The sequence below is a fragment of the Peromyscus californicus genome, unplaced genomic scaffold (genome assembly GCF_007827085.1).
Source record: "Peromyscus californicus insignis strain IS unplaced genomic scaffold, ASM782708v3 Scaffold_1__1_contigs__length_55948999, whole genome shotgun sequence".
NCBI classification, from domain to species: domain Eukaryota; kingdom Metazoa; phylum Chordata; class Mammalia; order Rodentia; family Cricetidae; genus Peromyscus; species Peromyscus californicus.
In genome coordinates, this window is record NW_026294492.1 from 46,754,917 (window position 1) to 46,780,530 (window position 25,614).

The 25,614-nt window shown below is 37.8% G+C and overlaps 1 protein-coding gene across 3 annotated transcripts in view; it reads right to left on the minus strand.

Moving 5' to 3' along the window:
• Window positions 1-1,202: 1,202 nt before the first annotated feature.
• The window catches only part of LOC128115701 (zinc finger protein 14-like), a 56,646-nt gene continuing 32,234 nt past the window's right edge, over window positions 1,203-25,614 (minus strand). For 2 of the 3 annotated variants that reach the window (XM_052746683.1, XM_052746684.1), the window contains exons 2-4: window positions 16,064-16,190; window positions 15,810-15,867; window positions 1,203-14,420 (exon numbers count right to left, since the gene is read on the minus strand). In XM_052746683.1, the coding sequence (XP_052602643.1) occupies window positions 12,950-14,420; window positions 15,810-15,867; window positions 16,064-16,190 (1,656 nt within the window). In that variant the 3' untranslated portion in view covers window positions 1,203-12,949. Of the gene's footprint in view, window positions 14,421-15,809; window positions 15,868-16,063; window positions 16,191-21,429; window positions 21,567-25,614 lie in introns of all 3 variants that reach the window. The other variant, XM_052746682.1, reaches the window with a different exon arrangement.

A 25,614-nucleotide genomic window follows, 5' to 3' on the forward strand; every position in this document is an offset into this window, starting at 1 on the left:
TCTGCTTGCATACCACATGTATTCTATCACTGTGCCCATCCACTCCTCACCACCCACAGGTCTCATTGGTCCTCTCCTCTCCTTTCTCTGTTCTCCTGCTCACTCCAGTTTTGAAGTAAATGGGTAGGAGATGAAGGGTGGAATCCAGGTATATGAGAAACTGACAGTGTTTCTCTTTGTGGGCTTAGGTTACCTGACTCAGTATAGTTATATTTCCAGTTACATCCATTGCTGCAAATTTCCTTTCAGTTTTCTTCATTGCTGAGTGGAAATCATTGTGTTTATGTGCTGTATCTCCATCATGTGGATATCAGCTGATGGGGATCCAGGCTGATTCTTTTTCTAGATATTGGGACTAAAGCAGCAATGACCATGTGTGTGCATGTATCTATTTTAGTGTTTCGAGTGTTTTCAGCAAAAGCCCAGAGAGTTATATCTTGGTGAGATGGCATTTCCATTTTTTTCTAACTGGGGCAAGCTCACACAGATTTGCTTTGTAACTGTAGCACTTTATACTCCCACCAATTTTAAGTATTCACTTTTGCACACAGCCTCAAAGGTATTGGATATCTTCATTGTTGTTGAATTTTAGGAAATCTTTAACTTCTTCCTTCCTTCCTTCTTTCCTTCTTTCCTTCCTTCCTTCCTTCCTTCCTTCCTTCCTTCCTTCCTTCCTTCAGTGGTTACTCAGTAGAGAGTTGTTCATTTTCCATGAGTTTGTTAAGGTTTCTGTTTGTGTCTGTTGTTGTTGAAATCCAGCTTTTATCCACGGTGATCTGATAAGATACAAGGTGTTATTTCAATTTTTTTTTATCTGCTAAGACTTGCTTTGTGGCCAAGTACATGGTTAATTTTGGGGAATATTCAATACAGTGCTAAGAAGAACATATATTCTTTTGTGTTCATGTGAAATGTTCTGTAGATATCTGTTAAGTCCATTATGTGCTCATCAGCTGATGGACCTCCAGGCTGATTCTTTTTGTAGCTATTGGGACTAGAACAGCAATGAACATGGGTGCAGTTGAAAGTTTTCTCTAGTCTCCTCTCTTGGGGGGCTGGAGAATCACCCAGAAATGCTTTACCCATTAAACCAGGGCTTTTTCTAATTCGGTCTGATTGGACTGAAATGGGAAACTGAAAATTTGAAATATTAAATTTATCAAATATATGAAGCAGTTTAAAGATTAAAGGGTCAGTAAAAATTGAAAAATAAAACACTGCAAATGTTTATTTGATGAATCCTGTGAGTACAAAGCAGAATTTATATAAATGCAGGGGTAGAAATAATGCAAAAATTAAAAGCACTTACTGCTCTTTTCAGCATATTGGAGTTTGTATCTTAATATTCTCAGGCAGTTCACAACTGCTTATAGTTCTTGGGCATCATACACTGTAGGAGGAAATGTCGGTTATGTCCCATCCAGCCCATCTGGCATACTGTCCTTCTAATTAAGAAGCATGGCACATGTTCCTGAGTATTCTCAGAAGTCAGATCACTGAATTCTGAAATATCATGAGTAGATCATAGCTAGGCTACACATGAGACACTCACCATGTCTCCTTTAATGTGCTTCTTCTGTATAGAGACTCTGGTGGTATGAGTGCTCACTGTCCAATCAGAGGTAATGTGCTAACCAATCACAGTCCATAGGCTTCCACTATATATGCAGTTATTTATGTACAATAGAGCAGATGATGTTCCGTGAAACTGTCTCTGTAGTGGTTTATCTCCATGCCCATAACTGACCCAAGGCACTGTTGTCTTGTGGGGGGACATCCTGGTAATGATGGCACTATAGCCTCTTCTGACCTCTGGCACTTGCACGAATGTGTGGGCTGGCACACACATACAAACTATAAAAATTTATTAAAAATCTACAAAATGTTACACAGAAAATGTTTATTCACATATATGTAATTACCATGAAGCTAACAATATCAAACAAAAATTAACTGTAAACAATATCAAAGCACGACAGTTTTATGGAGGAAGTTGTTAGAAGGCTTTAATTTTTATTACATTTTGTATACAGTATGATGTAACGGATTCTCATGCTGTATCAAAAATAATTTTAAGTGAAAACTTTTAAATAATTTAATTTTTATTAAATGTACTTTTAGTTTGACCATTTTTGTCTCCAGAGTAATTTTAGAAACATATAATTATGCTTGCATATTTTAGCCATCATATTAACCAATTTTTTTTAATTTTTAAATTTCAATTTATTTCTACTTAATTTAAAAAAATTGATCACATCTATTTACATTGTTATTTTAACAATTGTTATGCTATATAAAAATATAAAATTTAAAAATGAAGTTTTAGTAATGAAAGACAAGATACAGTTATTTGTTTTGCTAATGCTGCTGTTAAACTGATGAAGTTCTGGTTAGTTATCAATATCACCAGAGATCTGAGAAAGATAAATTAGAGCTGGAATTATAATTTCAGATGATTTTTTTATTAATCATGGGTCATCTTAAATGCTATATTTAGTATATCTTGGAGGATTTTGAGGACAATCTATTAAGTATGTCCAATTTCAAACAAACATTATTTGGTTTTAGTCACTTGCTTTAGGCTTAACCTTGAAGACATATGCAGAAGGCTAAACAAAGCTTCTGTTTATGAGTTACGTTTAAATATCATGACTCTTAAATATAGTTCTGAGCACATTAAATAATTTGATCATTTATAAGATATATTAACTTGTATTTCTTAATTGTCTTCCACGTTTATGAGCTAGTAGCTTTTATAAGAGGATTTTGGTGATATATATTCATTAAATTTGAGCCTTCAAATTTGAAGATCAATTATCATCACAATAAAACTTTAAATCATAAATACAGCCACAAATACAGAAGTTAGACATATGTTTTGAAATCAGTTTTTCTAGCCTGAATAGACCTTAGGAATTCAGACCTTGTTTATTAAACATACCTTATTTATGAAACATGCTGGTTTTATTTAAAATTATCTAGAATACTTAGTGAAGACGTAAGTGGGTAGATATATAGTTAGCAAAGACATAGTAGTTAGATGTACATATTTAAGCTAGTTTTTGTTAGCCTGAGTATGCCTTTATATCCTTAGGAATTTATCATATAAAAATTCATTTTAATGCAAAATATGTTGCAGACCTTCTGTTGCCCCCTTCATTTAAAAAGAAGATAAAATAAGCAGAGGGCTCAGCATGACTAAGAAGTAATACAGGTGCTGCTTCAGTTGTTTTATACCAGCTGGTCTTCTTAAGATGATGGTGAAGTTACATAGCATATACTAAAGATGGCTGTCAGCCACATGGTCTTTTCCATCCTGAGGAGGTCATTGGTGAAGACAGAGGCAAGCCTTGTGGTTGCTTAGACAGAGGCAAGCCTTGTGGTTGCTATTCAAAAACATCTATTTTCCTAAACAAGAGATGAATTTAAGTTATGTATACACAGTATACTTTAGGAGACCCATATTATTTAAACAAGCATTGACTCATATATGTAGTATATTATAGCAAATTAAAATTACCATTGTATAGATTTAACTATCAGCCTTTTGTTACAAGTTTAAGCTAAATTTTTGTTAGAGATTTTACAGACTTTTAAACCAAACATACCCAATGAATTTGTAAATCCTGAGATAAAGACTTTATATACACGCCCAAGAGATATCTCTATCCTTCATGTGATAGAGTAGAATATCAATGTAAGCTGCCAATTAACTATTGTGTGGAGAAATAATCAGCCTGATTTTCAATTAGTGGCACAATTAGCTATACAGGCTCTTTAGCACTAAGGGATTAATTTTTATGAGCTATCACTTTAGTAGCAGCATCATTTAATAAGCTAGTGATCCCCTTAGCTTCAGGTGATACATGTTTTGTATAATTTAAATGGAGTCTCCAGAAAGTAACTTAAAGAGCAGAGACAAATATCCTTAGTTTTGATAAGCAGAGAAGAGCATATCCAATTGATCTAACTCAAAATTATAATGTGCTCTTTTAGGTCATTTACTATGAAAGTTAAGCATTCATTTACATATTTATTATACATGAAGAAAATTTCATTCATATTCTGAATGACTAAAACCTCAGGAAATTTTACTACATTGACTTAACTGCTTAATGTTCTAATTGTAATTGTTACTGTATTAGAGGTTGGGCTTTTTTGAGAATTTTTCTCATGAAGGGACCATGAACAATCTATATTTTGTTATTTCCATTATGAGGTAAAAACAAAAACAAAACAGAAAAATCAAGCAGGCAAACAACAATACAAAATAACCTAAGGTCAGGGGCAGCTCAGCTAGCCCATCACTAAGGAAGTGGATCACCACCAGCCATTTCTTGGAATTGTGTTTCAGTGGCCTCTCTTGGCATACTGGTAGCAAAAAAAGGCCAAGGGACAGAGGGCTTTGACCCCCAGTTAGACCGCTTGGGAGGACCTGGCTGCACAGAATATTTGTCCACCCTGCCATGACCAGCTGAAATGTTTCTAGCAGAAAACCTCTCACCCTCTCTCCCCTGCCCATCCTCCCCACATCTCAATTTAAGAAAATACTGACGTGAATTTTAACTCTGCTTTCATGGTCTCTCTTTATATTAGTTCCCATGAGGATAAAGTTGCAGAATGCTGTTAATCTGAGTATTTTGCTCCTTTAGAGCTTAAGGTTTCAATAATTATATAGAATGCTTTGTCTCAAGACCAAGAAGAACCTACATTAATGTCCCACTTAATGTCTCAAACCTTTTCAAAGATGCTAAAGTTTATATAATAGTAGCATAAGTATGATAATCTGTGATCTCTGAAAGGGCAAGGGATACCAAGAAAGTCATGGCACATGTTTGTTGGTGAGACATGGCTTTCTAATTGTTTTTAGTTGTCAGTGACAGGAGTGGGTGATGATCTGTTGGACTATGAAAACAAAACAAAACAAAACAAAAAAATAGCTGGAGACTACATATTAAAAATGCAGTGAGAAACAAAGAACCTGGAGAAACTATCAGCTGGTGGAAGAGATGAAAAGAGAGTTTGGAGTTTTAACCACTGAGTACCTACAGCAGTGAAAGAAAAATAAGAAAATCAGAGTATGAAAATGATGTGACTCATGATAGATTTAGGTAAACCCATCTAAAGGGATCAATATAAAGCATATTTTGGCATTATACTTGGGGTGGCTAAGATTGTTCTACACAATATGTTAATACATCTTACCCAGGACTCAATTGGTAGGAAAGAATGGTCAAGGCCTCAATTATCATTTGTCCCTTTGGAAGTCCAGGACAGCTTTGTCTAATAGATACCATTTTCATCTTTGGTTATACTTTCCTGATGTGGATGGCAAAAAATTAACTATCGCCATCATTATAATTGTTTTGACTTGCTATTCTTACTTTTATAAAAATAGTGTTGTTATTATAGCATGTGATGTTAAGGCCAAATTAGACTCCAGTCCTTGAGTTTTTGGTTGAGAGGCGTCACCATCTACTTTAACCTTTAACAGGGGTTTTGCCTTCTGAGATGAGTCAGAGTCCTTGTGGACCATAGTACTTCTCTTGGGAACATTGATGGCATTTTCTCCCCATGTTGAATCTCCATTGTCCAGAGTATACATGGCTTAGATCCAACATCTGATTCTTCCTTCTCACAACCTCTCTGAACCAGAGTCAGGAGATTTATCAGAGCTGGAGGAAAAGTCAAGGTGTCATGACATCCCATAGGACTTATAAGAACTAGAGATAGGGTCCAAAACATTATTCTTCTGGTCATTGTCCACATTGATATGAGTTTCCAAGTATGCATATCAAACACCCAGAAGGACAGTTGATCAAATATTTTAAAAACTCTGTTTGAAAGTTGAGTTGCTGCTGCTACAGTGATGGTGCAGGGTTAGGAGAACTTATTGTTCTTACAGAAGACAAAGGTCCAATTTCCAGCAATGACTTGGAGACTCAGAATCAACAACAACTTCAGTTCCAAGGAATCTGGTCCCCTTCTGACTTACACAGGAATGAAGCATAGTGAGCATACATACATGTAGGCAAAACATTTTTACATATAAAATAAAATACATACATCTAAGGGGTTTTTTAAATAAAATGTTATTTGTCTGATATATAATACTTGGCTCAAGCTTGACAAGGAAAGACTCTTAAATAAACTTGACATAAGGCTCTATTTGTTAATTAGCATTCTGACATTTAGTTGAAAACATAAACAAATATTTTGAAGAAACAGAGTACTTGGGGATATATTTTAACCATATTAATTACTTAGGAAACTGAAATCACAGGGCTAATTTATTTTCTCAGTCTTTACATTTTAGGAATGGTAAAGCCTAATGAACTCTTTCCAAGATGAGGATATTGTTCATAATAATGAAATTGAACCCTGGTATAGAAGGTATTATGTCCTGAGAGAAACAAGGGCATTTTAGACTTCTTATAAATGCAAAGCTGAGGTGATGACTAATCAAATATCATGTTGGATCATGTTTAATTTAACTTTTATTTTCAAAAGGCTCTAATTACACTAAAAAATAAAAGAAATTTAGGCCAACTTGGAAGTTTTAATTAAAATACCTCTTAATTATAAGCCAAATTATACTATGGAAACAATATAAAAAAGAACATGCAAAAATACATACATGTATAGGTATCATGAAGACCATTTTAAAGGCAAAGATATATCAATTTTCATTTTTAGATTAGGCTGTAGGTTAGATCTTTGATCATATTTTACTAGCATCAGCAATCCTTAATCTAAAGTCTGTCCTTTTAAAGATATGACTGTAATCTAAGAAACTTGGATGTCAATGACATAGAGCCTAAACTAATTATTGGTAAGACTTTAAGGAGGCTGAACAGACATCACCATTTTGGTATTTAAATTAGCTTTTTCTTTACATTAAATTGGACAAAATCAAACTTGGGAAAACAAATTATTAAAGAGGAGAACACATGTAGACAGTTCATCAGTCTTACTTCTTAATGTTATAAGTTTAAATTATCTTAGAAATGAGGTATTATTGTTCTTTTAATACTTACCAGCATAGACAATTTTATTTGTATAGAATAAACATTCTTAGATTTGAATGTGACTTTTGATTGGTATTTTATATCCTGTCATCCTAACAAAGAAAAATGAAATTTCATAGAAAAAGAGCCAAGTTGGCTTCCATGGGCACAAGATATGTACATGAGGTACAAAGAAACATGCAGGCCAAATACCCACAGGCATGAAAAATAAAATTAAAAAATTTTAGAAAAATACTTCTGGAAAGTAATCTATAGCAATTCATTCAACAAGGACTTACTATGTATATTATCCAGATTCATGCCAAGTGAAATAAAACAAATTTTTGACGTATTATTTTGGTTACTCATAAGAATCACCATAATTAAAGTAAAATTAAAAAAATTCTCAACATAAATGGTTGATATTTCTGTAACAGTGTTAACTCATACCTGAATGAAAACTATTTTTCATGATCAAAGTAATATTCATTTTATAGAAATCTCTGGGCGGTGGTGGTGCACGCCTTTAATCCCAGCACTCGGGAGGCAGAGCCAGGCGGATCTCTGTGAGTTTGAGGCCAGCCTGGTCTACAAAGCGAGTTCCAGGAAAGGCGCAAAGCTACACAGAGAAACCCTGTCTCGAAAAAAAACAACAACAAAAAAAACCCAAAAAACTAACATTTTAAGATATTATAAAACAATTAATACCACTCTAAATATCATACTGACAGGTGTCAAAAGCTTCAAAGGTTGGAAACTCATATCTCCTGCTTATTTGAGACCTGGTAAACGTAATAGTAGCTGAGGCAGTTTGAGTATTACTAATAGACGACAATGCAATAGAGCCATTACATTGGTTGATTCCAGTTAATTTGACTAGAACCAAGGCCTAAAGGCTTACTGAGAACTGGGATAGCATGGTTTCCACTGAAATCCAGCTTTAATTAGTCATCCAGGCCTAAGCTTCCAGTCAGAAAGTAAGGATTCACAAGAGGCCTTAACTGTCAGGGTGTAAACTTGAATTCTTTTTCTAAAACAAAATGTAATTTGCTTTAGCAGATACGTCATTAATATTTTATTGAATCTGGAATTATTGGGGAAAATGTAATCATGTAGCTACAATATTTGGAAAAAAAAGGTAAACCGTTTCCTTTAGAATCTCATGGTTATGTTATGTGATGATGAGGTAATATCTTTCTGTTTGCTGTGGAAAAAACTGTTGCTCTGACTGGTTGATAAATAAAGCCCTTTTGCCTATGGCAAGGCAGCTGAGAGGCAGGCAGAAAATCCAAACAGATGGAGAGAAAGGAGAAAGACAGAGCAGAGGAAATGCTGCTAGCCACCGCCATGAGAAACAAAAGATGTAAAGATACTAGTAAGCCGAGAGCCACGTGGCAAAGTATAGATTTATAGAAATGGGTTAATTTAAGATATAAGAACTAGCTAGTGAGAAGCCTGAGCCATTAGGCCATATCATTTGTAAATAATATAAGCCTCTAGGTGTTTACTTGGGTCTGAGTGGTTGCAGGACCAGGCGGGACACAGGAATTTTATAAGAGGCTGTGGGATCTTGGAGCCAGGTGAGCACAGGAAAACTTTCAGCTACAATGTGAAATGTCTGTAAAATAAAAGAACCTACTCTGGGGGTCTAGTATTCCCACCCTACTGTGTGGAGACATTATCATTAAATGGTTAAAAAATAATCTAAGCCGGGCGATGGTGGCGCACGCCTTTAATCCCAGCACTCAGGAGGCAGAGCCAGGCGGATCTCTGTGAGTTCGAGGCCAGCCTGGACTACCAAGTGAGTTCCAGGAAAGGCGCAAAGCTACACAGAGAAACCCTGTCTCAAAAAGACCAAAAAAAAAAAAAATCTAAAAGTCTAATATAATCATAAAGATTAGTATTTAGTTATAATGGATAATTCTTTTAAACACTTAGATCACTAAGCAATTGCTATTTGATGCTGATTTTAAAGTTGGTATCAAGAGATGACATAGCTCATGCAACCCCTAAAGGACATCCTTCAGACCTTACTTCTATCATGTTTACAGTTTTCCTTAAGTCACATGGCTACATTTTGGTCAGTGTATGTCAGAGAATGGAACTGCCCATCATCAGTATCACAACAGGGGGATTAACGTACATGCCTTCCTTGTCTTGGACCTTGGTATTACATTCACTTAATCTATTCTTTCAATAAACAAAATTAAAAACTTTAACATAAAGTCAACAAATTTAGAGAAAATATGAGGTGAGGAGTACCTGGAAAGGAACTAAGACTGACAAGAAGCAGATACAACTTTTATTCAGTGATTATATCACTGTAAAAATAGAAAGTATCCAAATCTACATCCCCCTTTCCTCAAAATGCAAGAGGAGAATAAAGCAAGGCTGGAATTGTCTGTTTGCTCTAGAGAGATTGTTTACAGAAAGGTATGGGCTATACTTCTGTGAGTATAAAGATAAGTTTTAAGACTCAGGAATTATGTGGAGTCCTGGAAAGTGGCAGAAGTAGGTTCTCTAAAATTCATGATCTCACTATCCTGATTCATTGGTATCATTGCTAGTTCCAGGCATGATTCCCCTCCTGTTGGGCAAGCCTTAAATCTAATTATACAGTAGCTGGTTACCAACAAGACATGGATGCTACTATTGCACCATTACTGATATCTTGCCAAGCTGATCACTGTTTGGCTTCATATGGTTCTTAGTTACTTTCCTATTGTTGCAAAGAGACCTCATGACCAAAACTTATGAAAGGAAACACTTCTTGGCACTCATGTTTCCAAAAGTTACAGCCCTTGATTATCATTACAGGTAACATGGCAGCAGGCAGGCAAGCATAGTAATGGACATTAGCTAAGAGCTTACATCATGATATAAAAGTTGGAGGCAGAGAGAAAGAGCTAACTTGGAACAATGTCAGCACTGAAACCTTAAAGCAACCCCAGTAACTAACCCTCTGCAACTAGGCCACATCTTCTAATCCTTCCCAACAGTTCCACCAACTGGTAACCAAGCATTCAAATATAGGAATCTATGGGGGGCATTCTCATCTAAATCACAGCAGAAGTCACAGCTGGGAGGCCTATTGACTACTTCTCCCACTTGCCAAATTGCACTGTATCTATTACTATGACAGACTAATGAAGGTGGTTTTGATGTTAGATCCAGGTTAGCCCTTCCCAGTCCTACTCCAAAACGTGGGATGCTTTGGCAAATACGACTTACCTTAAACCTCTCAGATATGACCAAAGGAAAGAGTCATATGTTAAATTACTTGAGGAATTACATAGACTATCATGAAATACTCAAATGGAGATTCCTCATGCCTGGTACTATTGTTTTTAATAATGTAGCGTTCTTGGGGGTAGGGACTGTCAAGACAAGTGACATAATCTCATTTAATATGTGCCTGTGTTTACCCATGAGTGTACATAATCTTGTATTCACACCTTTATTATATATTATATATCATTATTACATTTTCTATAATAGATATATTTACTATTCACACTATGTATGGTATAAAATTTTGGATGTTTACAAAATAACTACTTCTTAACCATTACCAAACAACATTGGTATTTGTCCCTCATTTCTCTCCTGTATTGACTGTCTTCAATTCATCCCTAATTAGAAATCTCTTCCTCCAAGGATTTCACATGTGCCCCCTCATGTCAGCCACATCCAGCTATTCCCTCTACTATTCAGGCACAAAGAATTCCTAAATTGAAAAACTGTTTGGTAGATGGAATCAAATAGAAAATGAGTGTGCTAACCCAGACTCAGAAAGATAAATCTCTCTTTTCTTCTGTCATTTGTGCTTCCTAGCTCCAAATCTTCAGATGTGAGAAGATAACCTGGAGTAACCACAGAAACCATGTCTTGCCTTCCTAATAAAACAATTCAAAGTAAATCTCCTGTATAGGAATGAGCCAATAATAAAAATGTTCAAAATTTTAATGTACTTCTTTTAAACTTTTTTTTCTGAAATTCCTGGGATAACTTCCAGAAAGTATTTATTTCTGATATAAGATTCAAGTATATGAGAAAAGTTTCATAACTTTTATCTCATTTTAAATGACACCCAGCTTTTTCACAAGTCTGCAATAAATTTTTTTGACTGGAATTGGTTCTTCTTAAAGCCTCAAGGTGGTTGTCTAAGTTTCTTTCTATAGCTGTGACACATCAGAAATAGTGAAGGAACTTTTAAAATGATTTGTCATATTGGGCTTATAATTGCAGAAGGTTAGAGCCTGTGATGGCGGAGCAAAGGCATGGTGGTAGGAACAAGTGAGAGCTCACGTGATAATCTATAATCAGGAGGCAGAGAGACAACACTAGGAGTGTCAATGTCTGGAAATCTCAAAACCTGTCTAGACTGACAGATATTCATCAACAGGCCATACCTTCTAATCATCCTCAAACAGTTCCACCAATGGGAACACTTATTAGCCTACTGGGCCATTCTCAAGTATATAACCACTACAGCTGTTTTCAAAGCTGCTGCTGCCTTAGCCAGCTAAAGAAAAAAAACAAAACCACCACCAAAAAAAGATATTATTGTTCATACTGCAAGTGGTTTTCATACTATAAATAGTAAAATATTGGGCGTTAAAATTACACTTTTGCAAGTCTCACAATCTGTTTCTTTTCACATTAAAATATTGTATTTGTTAGTTATGTCTCTGCTCTTATGAAAATGTCATTATTTCTTTGCTCATTTCCATCTCTCACTCTCTGTTCATTAGGATGTGTGCATGTGATTCTCAGGAGACAACTTTTGGGAAGTGGGTTTCCATTTCCACCAGGTAAGATTCACGAAGGTAACTGAGATAATCACATTTTCTGGCAAGAACCATTACCAACTATTACATCTCATGGTTCAACCACATTTTTTTTCATACCTCACAACACAAGAATTTGACCAGTGCACTGTCACTGTTAATAGTAGTAAGAGTTCTACACACTGCAGTTATCACTGTGAGAACATTTTGGGTTTGAACATGGATTTGAAACACAGAAATTCAGGAACAGATTATTTAAAAAGACAAGGTTTCTAAAAACTTTACATATTTTTGAACATTACTCCAAACATAATGTCTTTCACCAGTGGGGAAAAAAATTGAGTATTTGAGCTTCTAAAGGATTTTCCACATGATTATGTACATAAGGCCTGTATTCAGGGTGAATTCTCAAGAACATCATGGCAACAGGAACTGATGAAGGTTTTTGCACAATACTTAAATGCACACACGCACTAGGCCTCTTTCAGATGTAAATTCTTGTATGAGGGGTTACAGAAACTGCAAGGGGTGAAGGCTTTCCCACATTGCTGAGGATGATAAGGTTCCTCAACAGTGTGAGATCTTTTATGCTGGATAAAATGACAAGAACAAAGAAATAGTTTCTCAAATGTTTACAAACAGAGGGTTTCTCTCCAGTGTGAATGTTTTTATTACTTTTGTGCCAACCGGAAATAGTGAAGGTTACCCACAATGCTTACCAGTATTAGGCTACCAACTAGTGTGAAGCTTAACAGACATGAACAACATTTCATGTCTGTTAAGATCACCAGAGCAGCTGAAGCCTTTTCCACAATCCTTACATGCATAAGACTTGTCTCTTGAGTTAACTATTTCATGCTTGTTAAAATCACTGGACTGAATGAAGTTTCCCACATTTTACACACAAAGGGGTTGACTCCAGTGTGATTTTTTTTCATGCAAGTTACACCAAGTAGAAGTGTTGAAGGTTTTTCCACAATGTTTACATGCATTTGGCTTCTGTCCAGTGTGAATCATTTCATGAATGTTCGGATGACTGGAGTGGGTAAATGCTTTTCCACAATGCTTACATGCATAAGGTTTCACTTCAGTGTGGACTATTTCAAGAGCCTTATACAAACAGAAATTGGTTTTTTAACAAGGCTTATGTGTCTAAGGCTTCTCTCCAGTGTGACGCCTTTCATGTCTGCAACAACTACTGGAGTCACTGAAAGCTTTTCCACAATGCTTACATGTATAAGGCTTGTCTTTTGAGTGAACTCTTTCATGCTTCTTAAGATCACTAGACTGAATAAACAGTTTCCCACATGTTTTACAGACAAAGTCTTTCTCTCCAGTGTGAATTTTTTCATGCAAGTTTCGACAAGCAGTAGTTTTGAAGGTTTTTCCACAATGTTGACATGCATAAGGCTTCTCTTCACTGTGAACCCTTTCATGAACGTTCATCTGACTGAAGCAGGTAAATGCTTTTCCACAATGCTTACAGGCATAAGGCTTCTCTCCAGTGTGAATTCTTTCATGAACTTTACATGAAGTGAAATTGGTAAAAGTTTTCCCACAATACTTACATGTATAAGGCTTCTCTCCAGTGTGAATCCTTTCATGTCTGTTCCGACGACTGGAGTCGCTGAAGGCTTTTTCACAATGCCTACATGCATAAGGGTTCTCTCCAGTGTGACTCCGTTCATGTCTGTTACGACGACTTAAGTCACTGAAGGCTTTTTCACAATGTCTACATGGATAAGGTTTTTCTCCACTGTGAATTCTTTCATGAATATTACGATGAGCAGAACTGGTGAAGGCTTTTCCACAATACTTACACACATAAGGCTTTTCTCCAGTATGAATTCTTTCATGAATGTTTCGGTAAGTGGAACTGGTGAATGCTTTCCCACAATGCTTGCATGCATAAGGCTTCTGTCTAATATGACTGCTTTCATGACTATTATGATAATTGCACTGTGTGAAAGCTTTTCCAAAATGTTTATCAGCATAAGGCTTCTCTCCTTTGTGAATTACTTTATGGTTTTCAAAACATTTTGCATAATTAAATGTTTTGCCACGTTGCCTACAAATATACCTTTTCTCTCCAATATGACTTTTTTCATGGTTGATAAGATCACTGGAATCAATGAAGGATTCTTCACAGAGTTTACATACAAATGGTTTTACTTCTTTATGAATTCCTTCATCATTTTGGCCATATGTGTCTCTTGTTAAGTCATTTTCTTTGAGTTTATCTCCAGTGTGAGTTCTCTTCTGAGGCTGATCAAAAGGGAGACTCCTAGAGGTTTCATGACATTTTTGGTTTTTATAGGGTTTCTCTTTCGGAGTTTCAAGTACCTGAATTGATTCAAAATGACTGGTATTTTTCCAACGTTTCTGATATGTAAAAGCTTTTCTTGTAGCTTCCTTATCTAGAGATGGTATCCCTTTAGTTTGGTCTCTGAGATATCCATGTGAGAAGGAATAACTAATAACATTTCTTACATGCAATAGGCTTTCATGAACTCTTATTCCAGGAGGTATATCTTCATTGACAATATTCTCTGGAATAGATTCCTGGTTTTTATCACAGTCACTATCACATTCATATTCACAGTCTTTCTCAATCACCTGAATTCTGAAAAAAAAAATGAGAAAAGCATTACTGTAGTCAAGGGAAATATTGGAGGCTGCTTCTGTGAGCTACTACAACTATTCCATCTCAGGGGCAACAGAAGAATGCCACCCATTTTAAGGATAATGTGGACCACATGTAAAGACCCTGTCGTGTGTAGAGTGATGACTTTACTTCTACAAGAATTATGAAGGAGCTGTATCACAGGCTTTGAGGTTAAGAACAACTCTTAGTCCTTCAGCAGACCAAAGTTTGATGACCAGCATTCATGTGGAGGGCTCATAAGTTCCTGTTACTTAATCTCAAAGATTTCTTGCTCCCTTCTGCCTTCCATAAATGTTTCTGTCACAAGTGGTGTACATAAGAATACATAAACATACACATATATAAAATAATTGAGAGGCACAAAAGGAGTAAACATGAAGGCAAAAGTCCTAATGAAGTAGACCAACATAACAATCACATAGAGTGGTTAAACACGGTGGCATTTTGGCATTCTAAATGCTAAGCCAGTGTTGGTTAGTTAGTTATCAACTAGATCCACCTAGAGACCTTCAATGGAGAAAATGGCTCAATGAGAATGGCTTAAAAACAAGTCTGTGGGAGCATTTCACATTCCTGATTGATGAAGGAGGGCTTAGAAAATACTGGGTAGTGTGCCAAAGGGCAGGAGGGGAGCAGCTATTCAGGAAAGGTACCTGCTGGATAGTTTTGGTCAACTTGACACAAACTTGTCATACATCAGAGAATAGGGAACCAAAAAGGAGAAAATGGCTTTATCACATTTAGACATGTCTGTGGGGGCATTTTTTGATCACTGATTAATATGGAGTGTTCGAGCCCACTGTGGGTGGTGTCCCCCTAGAGATGTGGCCAGGGCTGAATAAGGCAGTTAGCTGAATAAGAGATGAGGAGCACATCAGCAAACAGCACTTCTCCATCACCTCTGCTTCAGTTCCTGCCTCCAGGTTCCTGCCATGCTTGAGTTCCTGCCCTGGCTTGGCTTTATGATGAGACTGTGACAAGGAAGAGTAAATAAAAATGAGCTCCACCCCAGAGTTGCTTTTGTCACAGCAAAAGAAAGCAAACAAAACAGCATGTATATTCAAAGCCTCAAAAGAATATATAGAAAGGTAGTAATAGTTTTGGATACGATCAGAAGTTTTTGTGAAAAGCTCTTTTAGAGCTTAATGTTATATGACACATTGGTGATATTAATAGATTACACAGATGAGATTCTCAAATATTTAAAGACACAATTCAATGCTCCATTACAGGAATCTGTGTAGCATCATTTTTTACTTAGGTGTACTTGGAACATTTGACGATCTCAGTTGTCCCATGATCCCCAAATCTTTGACATATATTATTTTCTATTTGAATATAAATTACCCCATATTTCTGCTGAGATCTTTGTAGTCCTCTTCAGTATTATCTTCTAGTGCTTTCTCTAGAAGAAAATCCAGAATACTTTATGACATATTAAACATAAAAAATTATTACAACCTAGCTCTTATGACATGAGTATTCACACTAAATTCACCCACATATTCCCTTCAAGAATCCAAATCACAACAGTACACATATAAGCAGAAAACAGTTGTTCTCTGACTGAATAAGCAATGGGAGCATGTTGGGTTTTTTACCTATGGAGATCAGGTTCAAAAATGTTTCCTTCATCACAGTACTGTAGAGCTTCTTTTGACTAGAATCCAACAAAGCCCACTCTTCTAAGGTAAAGTTCACAGCCACATCCTCAAAGGTCACTGGCTCCTAAGAGTGCATACATTAGCATGGTTAGTTTTAACTGACAGACTGACAGGATACAGAATCATCTAGCATATATGTTTCTGAAAATAAATACCTCTAAATCATCAGTAAATAGGATTTACCGAAGAGTATATCTGGGATGCTATCTTGATTACCTGATGTAATAAAGGAAGACCCACTGTCTCAGTTACTATTCAACTGCCATGAGGAAACATTATCACCATGTAACTATTATAAAAGAAAGCATTTAATTGGAGCTTGCTTACACTTTTCAAGGATTAGTCAATGATTATCATAGTGGAAAACCAATAAGCACAGAGCTGGGACAGCGGGTGAATATTTTACTCCTTATCCAAAGGCAGCAGCAAACAGACAGACACTGTGCCTGACATGGACTTTTAAAACCTCAAAAAGCATCGCCATTGACACACCTACAATAGGGACATATATCCTAAAAATTTCCAAACAGTGCCAAGATTTCAAATATGTGAGCCTATGGAGGTCAGTCACATTCAAAACAACACACACAGCAACTTGAGAGTCAGCAGTTTTTGAACTATATAGGGATTAGTAGAAGGAGGGAGCTGAGACAAAGAAAACTACACATTTCTCTATTCATAATTGTGTTTCATTTGACCAGCAGCCTCATAGTTGTGCATTTTATGAACTGTACCCTTCAATTCTCATTCTGCCTTGAATTATTTTCTCAGAGTCTTTTTTTGACATCCAGATAAAAAGCCTAATATAAGGAATATATTTAAGGGCTAGGAAGATGGCTCAGTGGTTAAAAGCACTGGCTGCTCTTCTAAGGTCCCAAGTTCAATTACCAGCAACCACCCATCTATTATGGGATCTTATTCCCTCTTTTTTCATGCAAGCATACATGCAAATAGAGCATCATATACAAAAGCAAATATATCTTTAAAAAAAATTTTTAAAGGTGGGACCTTTGTTGTAAGTAAATCTCAGCAGATTCTTTGTAGTAATTTTTAACTTGCCTTGGAAGGGATGTGCAGAAATCAGCAATAAAATTTTCTTTAGAGAAGAAAAATAATTGAACACAGTAAATACAAAGCTGAGTGAGTCATTCAATATGGCCATGTCAGAGGAGCAACAGATAGCAATTGAAGTTCAGATGTCAGCCCACCAGGAGGGAAATCCCTCATGGGTGAATCTCAGTAGGCAAGGCCCTGGACCAGACTCCAGAATGTCTTTTGCTTCCTCTGTGCCTTTATATGTTTGCTGATGCCATCTTTCTCTGGTATGAATGGATGTGGGGAGATCCCTACTGCTTTTAATGTAGTGTGTTTATCTTATGGAAACAACCTGTTCTACTGGGCACTTTTACCTGTGGATTATTTTGAAGATGATTTCTTCCTAAGCCATACTGTTTAATTGATAATAATAATCTTAGTTTAAATAGAGTTTTGATGAATAAAACTATAAACAAGCAAGTGTCACATAACTAGACACAAATTTCTGTTGAGGAGCCATATAGACTGTGGCTTAGGTTGATGAATAAGAAAAACAATTGAGTCCCAATAGACCAGCTAGCTTAAATTCTATTAACCTTAATGTTGGGAGATGTGTTCACAGGTTTTGAAGACCATCATAGCTGAAACAAAGCTTTGAAAATAACTTAAAGTTAGACTAAGATATTTTTGTCAAATAGCTTTGCGGTGAAATACCAAGAAGACAATCTAGTATTAGAAATCTTTCTAGTATTAGAAAGGCACATAGTTAAATGAGGATTTCATTAAGGTCAGGGAACAAGAACAAAGCAGCCCAATTATCATTAGCTGACATGCCTTTCTTGCTAGGATTGGTTGATGTCCAAAGGTGATGATTAATTCCTTATACCCATTTCTGCCCTCAACCTCCTGATATAAGAAACTATTGATGCCAGGCTGGCAGAGGACAGTTACACCCACCTGATGTAGGCTCACTCAGATAGGGCCTCGCTTGCTTCCCAGCAAGTTAGAAAAAAGCTAGCCCAGGTCCTTGGGTGGGGTGTGTGGGCCCCCTCATTTTAAGGAAATAAGGGGTGGAGAATTGGGAGAGTTAGAGAATCAGACTCATACTCCATGAAAAGACACATAAATGCTGTGGGATGTTCTGTATGGCAAATGTGTTGCTGATTAGTCAATAAATAAAACACTGATTGGCCATTGGCTAGGCAGGAAGTGTAGGCAGGACAAGGAGGAGAATAAAGCTGGGAAGTGGAAGGCTGAGTCAGAGAGACACTGCCAGCCGCCACAATGAGAAACAGCATGTAAAGATGCTGGTAAGCCACGAGCCATGTGGCAAGGTATAGATTTATAGAAATGGATTAATTTAAGCTGTAAGAACAGTTAGCAAGAAGCCTGCCATGGCCATACAGTTTGTAACCAATATATAAGTCTCTGTGTTTACTTGGTCGGGTCTGAGTGGCTATGGGACTGGCAGGTGAGAGAGATTTGTCCTGACTGTGGGCCAGGCAGGAAAACTCTAGCTACAAATGGCGTCCAACGTGGTGGCAAGAGTTTCCACCTAAAAACTGAGAAAAAAAAAAGATTCTAAAACGGAGCTAAAAACAGCTTCCTGATTGTCTCAAATGAGCGGCAACTGCCGGTTTGAGCTACTGGTGGGTTTCTAGCGTGCATGCTCGACCTGCAGTATGGTGGGAATGAGGCCTCTGCAAGTGGCACATTAAGCTGCATGGTGGATTTAGCCTTTGCTAGTACAAAACAAAAAAAGAGGTTTCTGGGCTCACGCTGCTTGGATAAAAGCATAGACCCAGGATAGCTCCCAGAGCTGGCGGTAAACTACCATGGCCATGTTGGGAAGCTGAGGTGGGTGGAGCCAGCAGTCACAGCTGCTGCAGTTTAAAGCAATAGATTCACAATAAGACAGATTCAGATGTAATAGTTTGCAATGTGTGTAAAATATACGTAGGCTTGAACGAGACAAAAAAGGTGATATATACAGTTATATAAACAAATACATAGTTTTAAAAAATAAGGTCTTTAAAGAGACAGTAAAATTAATATAAAAAATAAGCCACATAATGATGAATATTACACAGAGAATCTGGATTGTGTTGTCTTTGGGATTTTTAACTGCAGAAAAACATTTGATTGTAAAAGCTGTTGAGTTATGCCAAAATGTATATTTTAAAGATACCATGACTTCAAAATTTGGATATAAGGATATGTTGCTTTGGAAAAGAGTCTCTGCTTTTGTTCCCACAGAAAGCCAAAGGCTATGGATTTGTTCCAGATTAAGATACATCAGGTTTGACCAGCCAAGACCCCCTGAAAGGTCTCCAGTGACACCATGGCCCAGATGATCCAACATCCAGAATGGTTTGAAAGCAACTAGCTCAGAAGATACACCCTCATGGACTATTCCATAATCATAAAATTTTCTTTGTGTCCCCATAAGATACAGCGCCCCCCTCCAGCAGGAAGTAGTAAGAGAAGCTATGCCCAAATTCCCAAATTATATGTAATTTTACTTTGTTAAGGTTAAAACCTTCCTTTTTGAAAAAAAAAAAAAGGGAAGTGCTGTGGGATGTTCTGTATGGCAAATGTGTTGCTGATTAGTCAATAAATAAAACACTGATTGGCCATTGGCTAGGCAGGAAGTGTAGGCGGGGCAAGGAGGAGAATAAAGCTGGGAAGTGGAAGGCTGAGTCAGAGAGACACTGCCAGCCGCCACAATGAGAAACAGCATGTAAAGATATCGGTAAGCCACGAGCCATGTGGCAAGGTATAGATTTACAGAAATGGATTAATTTAAGCTGTAAGAACAGTTAGCAAGAAGCCTGCCACAGCCATACAGTTTGTAACCAATATGTAAGTCTCTGTGTTTACTTGGTCGGGTCTGAGTGGCTATGGGACTGGCAGGTGAGAGAGATTTGTCCTGACTGTGGGCCAGGCAGGAAAACTCTAGCTACAAGGTAAATGAAGAGGATTGGGCAGATGTTGAAGGCCAGCTCTCCACCTAGATCTATGATGATGGCAGTATCGAGTAGACTGATGAGGAAGGTCTGCTTACCACCTGTGACCATTGCAATGTCTGGATCAGGCTGCTACCAAGGGCAATGTGTGGGTCTCTGGTCCTATAGTAGCCAGAGTCTGTGTTGATATCCAAGGCTTCTGTTGCCACTCAGTGCCATGCTGACTCCAGTGGGCTGGGCCACCTCCTGGGTCAGGATTGGGTGCATGAGCCATGCTGCCACTGGGGCCATACTGATCTGGGTGGCCTTTGTTGTCACCTGGGGCCATGGTGACAACCAGGCCTAGGCTAATCCTGAGGACCACGTCTGTGCCCATGGTCCTACTGCAGCTGAGGTCTATGTTGATGCCTATGTCCCCACAGTGTCACCAAAGGCCACATGAAACCTGGGGTCTAAGATGCATCCTATGGCCTTGTCGGTGTCCAGGGGCTCTGCCATCAGAGTCATCCTGATCTGAGTGCCTGGAGCTACCACTCAGAACAAGGATGTCAACCAGGTTAAGCTGGTACATGAGGCCATGTCTGGGTCTGTGGCACAATTGCAGCCGGGGTCTGCATTGAACTCTGTGGCACAGGTTGCCGCTAGGGCCCATACAGAGGCCCAGGATCTGGGCTGAAGCCTGTGGCTTGGGTGGAGTTGGGGGGGGGCACGCCGCAGCAGGGACCATATAGATATGGGTGGTCTGTGCTACCACCAAGGGCCAGAGTGTCATCTGGGCCCAGGCTGCCACCGAGGGCCATGTCCAGGTCCATGGCTCTGTAGATATGGGTGGCCTGTGCTACAACCCAGGGCCAGGGTGTCATCTGGGCCCAGGCTGCCAACAATTCCCACCTGATGGGTGATGTCATTCTGTATGCTGTGAATATGTGTGGCTCTGACTGGTTGATAAATAAAGCTGTTTGGCCAATGGTGAGGCAGAATAAGGTTAGGCAGGACATTCTAACTAGAGAGAAAAGAAGGAGAAAGACAGAGCAAGGAGACGCTGCTAGCTGCCGCTAGGAGAAGCAAGATGTAAAGATACTGGTAAGCCACAAGCCATGTGGCAAAATACAGATTTATAGAAATGGGTTAATTTAAGATATAAGAGCTAGACAGTAATAAACCTGAGCAAATGGCCAAGCAGTTATAATTAGTATTAAGCCTCTGTGTGATTATTTTATAAAAGGCTACAGGACTGTGGATGAGAGATTTGTCTTGACCTCGAGCCAGGTGGGACACAGAAAAACTTCCGACTACACCCACCTGATTGGCCATTCCTTCCATGCAGAGCCAGGATGTCGTCTGGGCCTAAGTTGCTGCCAAGGACCATGTCTGGGTCCATGGTCCAGCTGCAGCTGGGATTTGTGTTGGTGTCTGTGGCCAGTGTCACCTCAGGAGGCCTTAGGAATCATGCAAGATGAAATCAGAGGGCTATACTGAGCCAATCCCACCCTTCACTGTCCTGGGAAAGCTGGCATAGCCTCCCATGGCCACTACAGCAAGAGGGCTGTCCCCTGAACTTAGGAGAGGGCTCCCACCCTTCCCTGCAGGTGAGGGTGAACCTATCCTGAAGTCAGGCATGTAGAGAAGCTGACTCCTTCACTGCACCTGAGGCTCGATCTGACCTGCCTGGCTAACATGCAGACACACAATTGGGTCTTGTGTTGACCCACCCAAGCATCTACCCCATTTAGGTCCTACTGGAGCTCATGAAGAGATTGGTCCTGCAGAATGATACCTACAAGATCTTCAAGACACAGGATACTCCAGAAGAGCTCTAGTGAGGATCCAGTGAGGCTGGTGTAAGAAAAACCAGAGGCCTTTGACCAGAGCAATGACTCACTGCAATGAACAGTTGCCAGTGAAGTGATGGTACAAAGGGGCATACTATATGACACACCGAAGCCTCCAATGCCATGAGGACGAATGAAGATGTAATAGAGAGTCAGGAGAGAGGGAGAAGCAGAGATTTTTCTGTTTCTGGTGTGGCTTTTGTTCTGTTTTGATTTATTATTCTTGCTTTTGTTTGCTTGCTTACTTTGTTTTGCTTTCTTTCATGGGGGGATGCAATAGGGATGAAGGGGGATATGGGGAGACTAGGAAGTGAGTAGAATTGGGGTGCATGTGAAACTCCCACAGGTTCAATAAAAAAGTTAAAAAAAGAAATTATTGATGAGTAGGTATGCACCCTAAAGATTTAAAGTGGAGTTGACTGATTCTTTTTCACATAAAGTTTTGATTTGTGATTCTTTTAAGATTTCTTATAAGATTTTCTTTTGAGGTAAATAATAAAGTGACTAGTCCTTTCTTTATGACTGTAAAATGCAGCCTACCAGTAAAAGAATACCTTACTTACTTAAATTCTGTTAATCTATAACAAGTTGCTTGGGTATAAATATAAATGGGTTCTTGGGATAATTTGTTTTTCACCTTTAATATGTAAACTGTTTAATCTTGTAAGAGATATGGAAAATATGCTGTTTTTTACTTGTATTCATTGTAATCATACACTTGAAAAGCAGAATGTAACTACACTGTAATTTTTATATTGCCTGAAATATTTTGCTGGGGTATATAAGTTATAAGGAAAAAAATAAAGATAGAGTTAAAATGAGTTCAAAGGAAAACATCAAGAATGAGAGAGTTAGAAGGAAAACATCAAGAATGAGAGAGTTAGAAGGAAAACGAAGAATGAGAGAATTAGGAGGAAAACATTAGGAGAGTTAGAAGGAGTTTGAAGGAAAGCATCAAGAATAAAGATAAAGTTAAAAGGAAAATATCAAGAGTGAGAGAAGGAAATCACCAGGAAAATAAAGAATAGAGAATATGAAAGAGTAAAGAAAAGGTCTGAAGGAAATCATCCAAGAGTGTGTGTGGTTTTTTTTGCCTCACCCCTTTAGATAAAAAAGTGTTAGTACATGCTGACTCTGTAGATTCTCTATGAGCCCTGTGCTGCTGGAGGCTGGTCCTCCAGGCAGCAAGAATTCTAGCAGATGCTTCAGACACAAAAATAGTAAAGAAATGCCTACAGAGGAGACATGGATCAGGAAGGTTCAGTGAAAATAAGGACTCTGTCAGGAACTAGAGTAATGGCCATTTCTGTGCTATTATACTCAAGAACATAACTTTGTTCTGCCCTACATAGGAGAACTTGAAATGAACTTGAGAGGTAGAATATTGTGAACTCTATAGGGATTATATTAGTGGAAGGATGGAACTGAGACACAGAAAACTACACATTACTCTCTTTCTGATTGTGTACACTGTGACTAGCAACTTCATAGTTTTATGCATTTTATGAATGATATCCTTCAATTGTGATATGAAATAAACTCCTTCTGCCTAAAGTCGCTTATCTCAGAGTTATTTAGGACAGCCAGATGAAAACCCTAATAAATGAATACATTTAAAGAGATGGCTCAGTGTTTAACAGTACTGGCTGCCCTTCCAGAGGTCCTGAGTTCAATTCCCAACAACTATGTGGTGGCTCACAACCACCTACAATGGAGGGAGACATTTTCTGTCATGAAGGCAAACATGCAAATAGAGTTCTCATATAAAAAAGCAAATACATGCTAAAAAAGAAAGGATTTAAAAATTGGGGCCATTCCTGTTGAGTAAACTTAACCAGATTCTTCTTTGTAGACATTTTTAACTTGTTTTGGAAGGAATTTGCAGCAATTAGCAGGATAAGGTTTTTTACAGAAGAAAAACAATTGAACACACAACACAAAGCTGAATGAGTCATTCCTGCAGATGATTCAAGGACAAAAATGGTGAAACAAAGGCCTACAGAGTACACACAGATCAGTGAGGAGCTTCAGTGAGAACAAGGACTCTGTAGGGAACTAAAGTAACAGCTATTAATGTGCCATTGTGATCAATAACATAATTTAATTGTGCCCTATATCAGAGAACTTAAAATGACCTTGTATGTAAAGATTTCAGAGTACTTTGGTAGAGGAAAAGAATGTGAACAAGCTAAAAATTTTAAAAAGTTGGAATTGATAATACGTTTGTAACTATGCACTAGGACAACAGTGGATGAGGCAACATTGGGAAAACTAGGTGACCCGGGACTTTTCTTTGCTTGGGCTCTACACACAGTCCTCTGTGAACCTAGTAATCTGTTGGTATACTTCTTGGAAAATCATCTTTAGTGGGCTGTATCTATATAGGCTTTAAAAATACAAAGAAGTTAGTTCCTTAAGTAACTCTTTATTGTGTTCAAATACCTTTTGGAAAACACATGGGAAATAGGCTGATTCTCAATGAAGTAGTTTCAGGTGCATGTGCAACAAGGCAAACTGTTCTCAAAATGAATGTTCTAGAACAATAATAATTTTTTTTCTTTTGTTACAATTTCATCTTTTAAGTAATTGGGCCTGCACATCTGTAAAATTGGGCCTGGCAAAGTCATGAGCAGTTAGCTAGGCTTATGAAAAGTAATCCTGTCAGTCAAAACACTGACCTCTGTGCATGCTATGTACTTTAAAAACCAAATTCTCTTTCTTTCAAAGCCCCCCAGATAATAGATACCCTTGAGTACCCTTAGTCATGTAGCCTGCTGATACCTTTTACTGCATATTTCTGTCCTGTGGTATGCCTTTGTTTTGAATAAAGTAGCTCTTCTCTAAATGGGAATACCCTTATTAGACCCCAACAACCAATTAACTACCTGATAAATGGTAGATAGAGGGAAGTAAAGAAAATTTCCGCTCTCATTACTAAAAATTTCCCTCACTAGTTTCTACCCCCTTTCCATCGTGATACCGAAGGCTTCAGTGGATAACCAAACATCTACTTTGTCAAAAAGAAACATTGATCTGAGGCTTCCATGTCCTACAATACACGTTGGCTGAGGATGAACTATCTCTGCCAGGTTGTTCAACAGGAATGGATTAAGAAATCAATAGGAGAGACAGGAAAAGTGGACTAATAGGTGACTCTGCTGAATCACGAAAAATTCAGGACTTCTCAGTTTCAATTTAGGACAAGTTCTCTGCCCTAGGTCTACAGCCACTGGGAATTCATGGGAAGTATTCATTTTTTTTTCTGTCTTTTTCTTTTCTTCCTGTGTCAATCAGAACAATAACTTAGAAACAAATGATTTCTTATTGACTTAACACTACATCTGTTACACAATAATAATTGTCTACATAAAATATGAACACTGTAGTTTCATAGAAAATCAATGGACAAACATACAAGGTAAGAAGAGTAGTCTTACTGAGATAACTCACTTTCACCAAAAATGTTCTACAATGCATGTATCAAATTCTAAAATTTCCAAAGCACTTCAGATCACAGGTCAGCCAAATTTTGGACAGAATGAGATTGCCCCAAGAAGGCCACCCCTAGCTAAGAAGGTATTGCCAGCTGATGGCTTTGGGAGAATGGACACTTACTTTTCATCAGAAATGTGGCCACTAGTATGTTGTCATACCC